The sequence below is a fragment of the Cariama cristata genome, unplaced genomic scaffold (assembly GCF_000690535.1).
Source record: "Cariama cristata isolate BGI_N322 unplaced genomic scaffold, ASM69053v1 scaffold16190, whole genome shotgun sequence".
NCBI lineage: Eukaryota > Metazoa > Chordata > Aves > Cariamiformes > Cariamidae > Cariama > Cariama cristata.
This window is the reverse complement of record NW_009593130.1, coordinates 5,076-14,942: the sequence shown is the minus strand read 5'-3', so window position 1 is coordinate 14,942 and position 9,867 is coordinate 5,076. Positions and strand designations below refer to the sequence as shown.

At 46.2% G+C, this 9,867-nt stretch overlaps 1 protein-coding gene across 1 annotated transcript in view; it reads left to right on the top strand.

The window, feature by feature from the left end:
- The window catches only part of IGDCC4 (immunoglobulin superfamily, DCC subclass, member 4), a gene marked incomplete at its 5' end in the record, with an annotated part of 62,688 nt that extends 56,591 nt beyond the window's left edge, over positions 1 to 6,097 (top strand). Inside the window, 2 exons of the mRNA XM_009709232.1 lie at positions 3,555 to 3,719; positions 5,567 to 6,097. Coding sequence (XP_009707534.1) covers positions 3,555 to 3,719; positions 5,567 to 6,097 — 696 coding nt within the window. The remainder of the gene's footprint in view (positions 1 to 3,554; positions 3,720 to 5,566) is intronic.
- Between the last annotated feature and the right edge of the window lie 3,770 nt (positions 6,098 to 9,867).

Here is a 9,867-nt window from a genome sequence, read left to right as displayed (position 1 = left end):
CTTTCCCTGTGGGCCTCCTCCCCCAGGACTCACGGACTGCGGTTCCCATGAAGCATCCCTGTGACTCGGAGAGCAAAAGCTGTAACACCTCAGACAACTTGGATCTACCCGTGTTGTTTGTCATTTTCGTGCTGAAATTTTTCTGCATGGAAAAAAAGTCCCAATGTTTTCTGAAAAGTCTTAGGTGAGAGCTGGGCTCCTGTTGACAGCTAGCAGAGATTTTCCTATATCTGGTGGGAGAGAGGTCTGTGTTAGGTTGCATTTTGTTGAGAGGCACCAGGATGCCTCTATATTTGCATGATACGGAGCTTTCCCTCTCCCACCAGCTGCTATGGTGCTGTTCAGCAATGAATCCTTGCTCTCTGCTATGACACCCTTAAAAGCTGAGCGCATCTGAAATATCCCCAGCCTTGTTTTGCACAAGATTTCAAGCTAGTTTAAATAACCATTCTCATAAAAGAGGAAAGGTTTCAAGATCAACATTTCCCTCATGTTCGTTCTCAGCTCATATATTTGCATGAAATCATTACTTGTCACTGCAAAGGTAACGTGATCTAGGCACATTTTTACCAGTTGGAGTTTCTGTAAAAAGGCTAAAATGAGAAGGCATGTTTGCTTTGATAAGGATTTCGCTGTAATGGAAACACCTTTTATTGGAAGATGTTTTTATTAGTTTTCATTCTTGTGTTTGCAGTGAACTGACAAAGAGATTTTCCCCCTCTTTAAATTAGTATTAGACTGACACTCCTTGCCTTCGTTATTCTATCGTAAAAACCAAGAGAATAATTCCTTGTCTTCCTTCAGCCATTCACTAGTCCCCCTCAAGTAGAAGGAAATAGTATTGTTTATTACACCAAAAGATACTGCTTAAAAAAGCAGAGAAGCTTTCGGGCACACAAGACATTCTTCAGGTCTATGATGAAAACAGACCTGAGTTAATTGCCGCTGTCCAACCTTAGAGACTAGGCCTTAAGAGGGTTTACTTCTTTTTTTTTTTTTTTTTTTTTCTCTCAAACAGAATGTGCCTGAATAACATGTGGGATATAGGCCATGTTGTGTGGCTGATGGGTTTTTCTGTTTGTTGAAAGTTGCAAACTGGTACAAAACAAGTTTGTTCTTCATTGCAGCCAATTTCAGCCAGAGCTGAACAGGCTGTTCCCAGAGTCATCAAAACCTATGTAAACATGGCAGATTGACATTTCCGCTAACAGATGGTCCCTTGGGGATTGCAGTAGAGCTGCCTGTTTCTTTCCATGTTTTTTGGTATTCACAAGATGCCTGCAAGAAGGTTTTCAAGTTTGCTCTGTGTGTGTGTATGCGTATGATGCTCAGCTCTTTCTGATGGCAAATACGCATGTAAGCATCTATAACAGGACACACATTTGTGTGCATATTTGTGTAGGTTCAATGCTGAGATTTCCAGGCAGTATTTGCTCAGTAACGTATGTTCCTTGGAAAAGGCACAGAAGCCATCAGTCAGTGATGGAGCTGTAGAAAGCCTTTCAGATGGCGGCAGCAGCAAATTGAACACGTTCCTTGAGTACTCGCATGTAGTGATATTCCTTATTGGGAGCTGTGTGTGATCGCTTGGTTGATTTCTTGCTATTAAAATGTAGTTTAATGATTGTCCACTTAGAAAGGAGAGCAATTAGGGAATGCTCTTGGCACAGAATATATTGTTGAGAATTGCAGAGAGAGAAATGGCAAAGACATTGCCTCCAGCATCCAATTCTAAATTAGCGAACGCTTGATATCCACAGCGCTGGGTTTGGATGTCACTGTTCTGCAGGGTGCTGTCATATAACTAAGGCCCTTTACTACTTGTTTTCTGAAGGCTTGATCCTGAGACAGCAGCAGAGCTCCTGTGACTTGGGGTTGGTGCTGGGATGTTAACGCTGCTCTGCCTCCCACAAGGTGCTGAGCCCCTTTGGTGCTTGAGTCAGGGTGCACAGAGTGCTCGGGAAAGGCTCGGGCAGCCCATCAGCACATACACGAGCGCTTTAATGTGCCTTCTGCCAGCACCGGCAGCACGAGGTAGCATTTGCTTCTTGCTAAATAGCTGACTTAGGAATGCCTGGCTTACGTACAACATCTGGTCATGTATTTCTACCTAATTTCCAGCCAGATGGACCGAGGCACAAGGAGGTCAAATGACTCACGCAAGGTCAGGCTGATGTCAGAAATCTCCTTGCCATCCCGGCTGGACTCGTGCTACGTTGACTGTTGTTGGAATAGAGCTGGCCTAAGTAGCAGCCACATATGCAGAGCAGAAACCCGGGTTTCTCCTGGCTGACAGTGAGCAATAGGTGGTTAGTGGGTTTGAATAGATGTGCCATATATCTTCACCCTACACAGCGATCGTGCTCACACCATCAGTATTCTGGATGCATATGCACACTCGCAGTTGTGTCAGGTCAGGATTTTTCTCTTCGCTTCAGCCTTGCGTTGGCCTCTCGCTTCTATCCAGGCAATGTGGAACGAGCCCAGAGATGTGGTCCTTAAATCTGAGCGCGCGTGTGTGTGTATATCTATGTATATGTATGCGGTCAGTAGCAAGGCTGAGCTCAGGTATATGCAGGACAGCCCAATAAAATCAGAACCTGGAAAGAAAATACTTTTCTGCCTGTGAACTAATAGTCTGAGCTGTTAAATAACTTCAGCTCTTAAAGGCACACATTTCCCATACACAGAGGTGTGCATTCAACAGTTTATTGCAAGGGGAAGCTGAGAGAACCCAGAACAAATTGCGTTCAGCCCATATAATTTAATTAGATCTACAAACAAGGTAACACTGGTTGCCCAGGGGATTTAAAGCGGAGCTCAGAATTGCTTGGTGGTCTATCGCAAAAAAAAATTTAAAAAAATAAGGCCCTCAATTTTGTGCCTCTATATTGACGAGGAATGGCAGAGTGTTTACCCAAGTCCTAGCTTAGAGCAGGAGATCTGCCTGCACCGCAGAGCGAGCACTTTAGCATTGTCTTCAGCTCTTACTGGAGCACATGTGCCAGTGCACACAGGTGAGGGCCCTTCTCCGCGCTGCAGAGCATCGCTTATGCCAAAGCAAATACTGCAATCAGTCAGCCCCAGGTTTCCACCGTCCCTGTTCCTTTCCAGCTTTGCAGTATTTTTCAGTAGGCTCACACTGCTCTGGGCTGTTCGCAGCTTTGCAGGGAGGTGATTTCGGTGGACCTTTAAATGATGTCTTGTGCCATGATATACCCGTTGCCCTCAAAATTTGAGAATCAGTGGAAGGCCCCTTACACGGCCAGTTGTGAACCATCTGGCAACTTTTATGCGCTCGCTCTGCATCAGACCATGTAGCAGAGCACTAAGGCTTGTTCTAGTGCGCCGACTGTGTGAGTCTATTGCAGCAAGCATTTTTATTTTGATGCCATCAGAAGTGTTCTCCACATTTAACTGGTGTCTTCTAACACCGTGGTATTTTCCCAATTTGCACTTTCCTTTTTCAAGCTGCTTCTCATTTCGGGTTGATGAGGATAAGAATCGGTATCTGTGATAACTGGGTCTTTTCTCCTCCCACTTTTCTTCTGCAGTCTTCATGGAATAAATCAGCCAACCAACCCTGGACAAACAGCATAGCCAGATACGGGGATGCTATCACAAAAGAGCCTCTCTCTGCTGTGAACGGATCACTGAAGCTCCCTTCCAGTGCAGGACAGAAGCTTTTGTTACAAGCTCTGGTTTACGATGCCGTGATGGTGGGTGTCGGTGGTGGTTTATTGACTTGTGTATTCTGATGTGGTTTTTTCCATTTATGCTCCCCATCTCCCTTTCTCCTTTTTGCACCACAGGAGAGAATGTTTTCTTCTCTGAGCTGGCTTTAGTTGGCTGATCATGGGCTTTATTTTTTTCCCTGGGTATAGGAGTGTATGCCAGTGAGACTGATGAGATTTGAGTAAAAGCTGTTTGTTTTTTCCAAGCGTCGCTCAAAGCCTCAGCTCTCTTCTGACCTTCTGTCTTGACTCCAGCCAGCCCTTGAGGGCCTGTGCTGTGGGCTTCTTCCTTTGGTGGTGGTCAGGTGGGGTCAGAGAACTCAGTTGTCAGCAGGGTTGTGGCAGCTCCTGAGGACCCGGAGCCAGGCACCAGCAGTCTGCTTTCGAGTCTTTGCTGTGGCCATGCAGCGATCAGCCTGCCAAATGAGTTAGGAGCTGCAATGCGCAGTGCAGTCATTAAGATCTAGAGTGTGCTCACCTGAAGGAGGGATTGCATTTTTGCCTGTAAAAAGAGTCAAAAGATCAAGGGTTGATTTAAACTCCTTCTCCAGATAGGGTAGAGCGATTTCCACTGCACTTTTCTTTATGCAGGTGCGTGGGTTGGGAGGAAGTCCTGTTTCTGATATTGCTTCATTGGAATAAATATGCACTCCCATGTTTGGGAGAGTTTGTACAAGCACCGTGATGTCTATGCCACAGTCTCAGCAAAGCAAGCTGACCCCTGCTCAGATTGACTCTGTACCAGAAAATGTCTTTGGTTATCATTTTAAAAATTTCACTCCACACCCTCTATCCCCAGCAAATGCTTCTAAGTAACCTGCCTATGTTTCTTTCCTAGATAGTAGTGTGAAAATCAGTTATACTCAGGATGTGATTAACATTGTGGATAGAGTTAAGACAATGTTTTACAACCCAATTACAGGGCACCATTTACAGCACAGCTTACCCATCAGGATTTGTCAACAAAAGGAGAAAAGTGTTAAAATATGTAAATGATGCACAAAGTTGGCTTCAACGGAAAGCAGTAATTACACATGGGATAGCATTTCCATACTTTGAATTGTCTTCTTGCTACTAAATCACACTCAGCCCAGAATCTGAGCGCGGATTGCCGCAAGAGCTCTTTGTGAGCTTCCAAAATAATTTGTCCGTTAAATTATTGAAGGATAATCTCGCAGAACGACCTGCTTGTTAGCCAGAATTGTGGAGACTTGCAGCCTGAACTCCGCTTAAACACTGCAGAGGAGAACTGATTGTTTTCTTTCTGAATTAAAGTGCTTGAGTTTACACCAACTTTTGCAAGCTGTGCCCAGGGCTGTAACGAACAAACATTTTGTGATACATAGCCAAAATTAAACCTGGAAAGTGAAGGGAGCCCTGGTATCTGTTGTAGGTCTGTATCATGAACTGTCTCAGAAGCCAGTTTCCTAGAGCGCTGCCTGCTCACCCTTTAGAAATCTGGCCCTTAATATGGGAACAGACTGGTGAGTTTTGAAAATTGTGGTCTTTGAGAGAGGCTCAGAGGAGTGGGTGCTCCAGCCTGCCAAGAAACCGTGGGCAAAGCGCTTCACTCCCTTGGGACCTGCTTTCCCAAACATAAAATAGGAATAATGATCCTGAGGTGATTTGAGATGGTTCTTAAGACTTCAGCTCTGAGAAACATATCAAGATAATAGTTAATAGAGACATGTGTACATCCCATTGCACTCTGTGAGATTAAAAAGAAATACATTTCAATGCTTGGTTGGGTCACAGCCTCAATTATCTGAATTTCATTTACTTTACCTTCTTTTTTTTTTTTTTTTTTAAATGTTTCCCCTGTTTGATAACAGAATGAAGCAAAGAAAAGCCACCTGCCAGCCAGCCTCCACCAAGTGGAAGCAGAGGTCATTGTCCATTCTGATTTTTCAGCCTCTGACAGAGACTACGACTCCCAGCTGCACACCCTGGAGAGTGAAGAGACGGAAACCGAGGAGCAGGAGCCTGAAGAGCTCCCCTCCGGAGAGCTGCCTCTTCCCGCCTCTCCCAGCACCCAGCAGGACACTAGCCAACTGTTGGTGGACTGCACGGGCAATTCTGAGGTTCAGGCCCAGGACGAGCTGTTACGTACCGACAGAAAGACTAACAAAACAGAGGCCGTTTGCATCCATGGGCTCACCAATGGCTTCCACAGGCATGGAGAAAGTCTGGATTCAGTAGAGAGCGGAGATTCAGACTTCATCCAGGAAGGCAGCGGGGATGTGCAGCCAGTCAAGTGCCAATCGCTTTGCATGGGCCCGGAGGAGGACCCCCTCTGTAGTAACTCTGGTTTAACCAGTCCATCCTCAGCATCTGAGAACATGGCATGTGTCCACAATCATTGAAGAGCGAACTAATCTGATTTTGATCATGGGAGAGCTAGAAGCACTAGTAAGGGCCTGTCCCTGTGAGGTACTGCATGCCCTCAACTCACTGAGCCCAGCAGGAGCTAAGAAGGCGCAGCATCTCACCCGAACAGGGCTCTGACCTGTCAGCTGTACATACTGACTTCAAGAAATCCGTAGGTAGATTGGTAAGGGCCCATCTTCTTCCCGCTGAAGCTGATAAGTAACTTGGCGTTCGTGGGAGTAGGATTGAGCCATCTGCCAAAGTCTGACGTGAAACCATGACTAGAACAGAGCCTTTTGCGTTAGACTGGGGTTGTCACTTCGCTGTAGTCCTCGAGGCGACTGGCAAGACGTCTTTTAATGCTGGGAAGAGGCAGGGTACACCAAGTGATTCTTCTCAACTCTCTCTTCACCAGGGAGCGCCTTGGCACTGCCTACTGCCTCGCAGCGTTGGGGTGAATTTTGTCAGAGGAATCCCACAAGGGAGTGGAAGCCAACAGAAACAAATTCAGTGAGCTGTGAGCTGTAACCACCAGCCTTTTCTGCCCTCCCGTGGTTAAAAGGATTATAAGGCTCTCTTTGTACGCTACTGCAGTAACTATGACTAGCAGGCTGATGTAGTGGCCTTTTATTACACACTCTACGAGTGCCTCTAACAACTTGTACTATATAGAACCTTCTTCAGTGTCTGGGTCATTTCACCAACCTGGGCTTCGTTTTACGTAGGTTCTTGTACCTAATATTTTAGGTACACGTCTGTCCTTTTAATGTACGACATGTATTTTTATTTCCTTGGAACATCTTTATATTATTTAATTTTATAAAGTGGAATAGTGTGTGGTATAGAGTAGCATTTTTACTACTTCTCTCTTTCTTTGTTTTTTCCTCCCTAACAACACAACTACCTCATGTCTGTTGGAGAAAAAAAGCAGTAGATCTACTCTTTTTGTTATAGTCCATTTTAAGTTTTAACTTAAACTGCCTTTTTCTAAAGAATATGTTTGCACTGGTTGTTGAATCTTTTTAATGCATAGTGCTGCAGATCTGATGTGTCTCTTGCTTTGTTTCTAAGTATTGCTGCAGGACACCTTCCCGACGGCTGGGGAGTTGGGTTGTGTTTCTCTGTAGGATCGTGTTTTGCAGGAGCTGGCCAAAGGAGACTGCTTCAGCTGGCGGGATGTTGATCCATCATTCCTTAACAAGCTTATACTAGCAAAGGGAAAAAAAGAACCAACAATTGCAAAAGTAACTTGTGATCTTGGGGAAAAAAGAACCAACAATTGCAAAAGTAATTTGTGATCTTAGAGACATCTATTTCTTTTTTGTTGTGCTCAAGTGGAGACATCTCAGGTGATTTTGATTTCTAGAGAGTAGCTCTCAGCCTTCCGTAAGCAGTGGACTTGCTGAAGGCTTTGGATGAACAAGTGAAATTTTGCAGTCACTTCTGAGAGTCCTGGCCAGAGTGCTTTTGGATGGGTTTTTTTTTTTAAGAGCAGAGCACCACCAGAACTTAAAAATTAAAATCATATCTTTGGTCTGGTTTGAAAATCATCCAGTGACTCTTCCTTGCTGATGCTGTTTGCTTGCTGCTGACATGTCTCTCAGCCTGGCCTTCTGGTGTGGGGTGGACTTTACCTTTTCTTTAGCCTGTGTCTGCCCTGTTCCAGGCCTGCGGAGTTTGACTGCAAACGCTACAGATGGGACCAGCTGCTCTGGGGTGACAAGGATCGGTAACTCTGTTCATTGGGTGTTTGGTAAATGTTCTGCCTTCCTGGAGGATTCAGAGATCTGGCCATTTGTTCAAAAAATGAAGGAAAATGTGTCCATCTCCCTCTTTTCTTACTGAAATTCCCCCAAAGCTATATGAGGGAGCTGTGTGCTGACCTGAGGTCCTGTCAAAGACTTTAAACTTTGTTTTTTGTGGTGAAATCTGGACTGAAATACGACTGCTTGCAGCAAGGAGAACCTTGCTCCACCAGCACCCTATCCCCACTTCTGTTGTGAAGAGCCATGTCACAGTGTTTGCCCTGTGTTTGGAGCCGAGCTGGACCGGCCTGTGTCCTTGCAATCCTCCCTCAAACCCTGTTAGCTCCAGCTCTTCAGTAGAGGAGTACCTCCAAGCCTTCGTGTACCCTGTTGGGCAGAATATTGGAGCTTCTACCTCTCCCCATCTTACAGCGTCTTCTCCCAGCATGGCACACTGCTCTGGTAAATGGCTGTATTTCCAGTCGTTGTACTTGCTCTGCTGCTGCTTGGTATCTTGAGGAGTCTCAAAAATGCCGTTCCATGCTCTGAAGAGCCGTGACTCTGAGAGGCTGTGGCAGAGAGAATGGAGATCAGTGCCAGTGAGCAGCCTAGGCAGGAGTTAGTGTGTGTGCGCTACCAGAGCAAGAAACTAGAAAGGCAAGAAATCATAACTGGGCAGAGGAAGTGCATAAATAACCTCCAGAACCCACTGCCACAAGACTTTGAAACGAATAACTTTGCAGGGTTACAGATAAGACAGTGAAGTGTTATTGCAGGCAATAAGGGCAATTCACAGTTATATGGGAGCGGATGCAATTGCAGAGGTATAAACCCTCCGGCTGGGGAGTATCGAGCACTAACTGCGGAGGGTGGGGGGAGATTTCTCCAGCTGGACCTCAGTTCGCAGTTAGTTTCATGGAAGAGTCCTCGCCCTTCCCCGGTGACAGAACAGACCCTGTACAAGCCACATTGCCACTGCCGATGTGCAGAAAGGGAGAAGGACCCTTCTCCAAAAAGCTCACTCCAGAGGAACCCCTGGTGACTTCCTTTCACCTCCAAAACCAAGTCATCTGCCTGCAAGCATGTCAGTACGCCTGATGGCTTCTGCGGAGCGTCTGGGCTGCTGGAGGGCAGCGCCAGGAGGAATTTGGGCAGCAGCAGGTATGACCCAGGGCATCAGAGTTCTCCTCCTGCCTCCCTGTCGCACCACTGTACCTGGGGCAAGTCATGTACCAGCCCTGAGCTTTCCATCCAGGGGTCTGTGGGGATGGAGGCTTTGTCCAGCAGCTGATTTAGGAGCGTGCCACAGTTTCTGGGGCACTCTGTTGTACCTGCACCCTCTGCTTTGTACTGACTTTAGCAATCATGCAGCCATGGGGTGAGCATTGCTGATCTGCCTAAAAGCTATCCCTGCCTGTCACTGAAGCCAACACAAGCAGGCACAGCGTGGCACCGTTCCCCTGGATCACCTTGGGCCGATCACGAAACCACCAGGTTAGTTCTGTGCTATGAGAGCTTTGGGGGAGATGTAGCAGAGTGCAAACAATTCTGCTTGTGCATCACAGAAATACTTTGCCTCCTTACGCTGAGGCTTATTCTAATCTCATTACACCCCACCGAATTGTACCAGAGTGTGACACTGGCAGCGTTTGGATGTCCAAGTACTGTGGTGGCCAGACCCCAGCTACAGAATTGAAAGCAGTTCCCTCAGAGCCAAGAGGTCACTGCTGACGGGCAGCAGCGAAGCTGTTCTCTGTACAAACGCCTGTCCCCGCAGAGCGCTGGGTGTCCTTGTCTAACTCAGCTGTACTCCAGGTCCCTCCTGTCCTGAACGCACGTGGGCCCTTTCTAGTCTCAGCTAGAGATGAACAGAGGAAGACAGGTAATACACATTTTATGTGTAAAGCTGAAACAACCAGTGCATATATTTTTTTATCATGAAATAAGTAACTTTCTTGCAGATTTCTCACAGACACACAAACTGTTGATACCTTTAATTACCCGTCATACTTAATATGTGT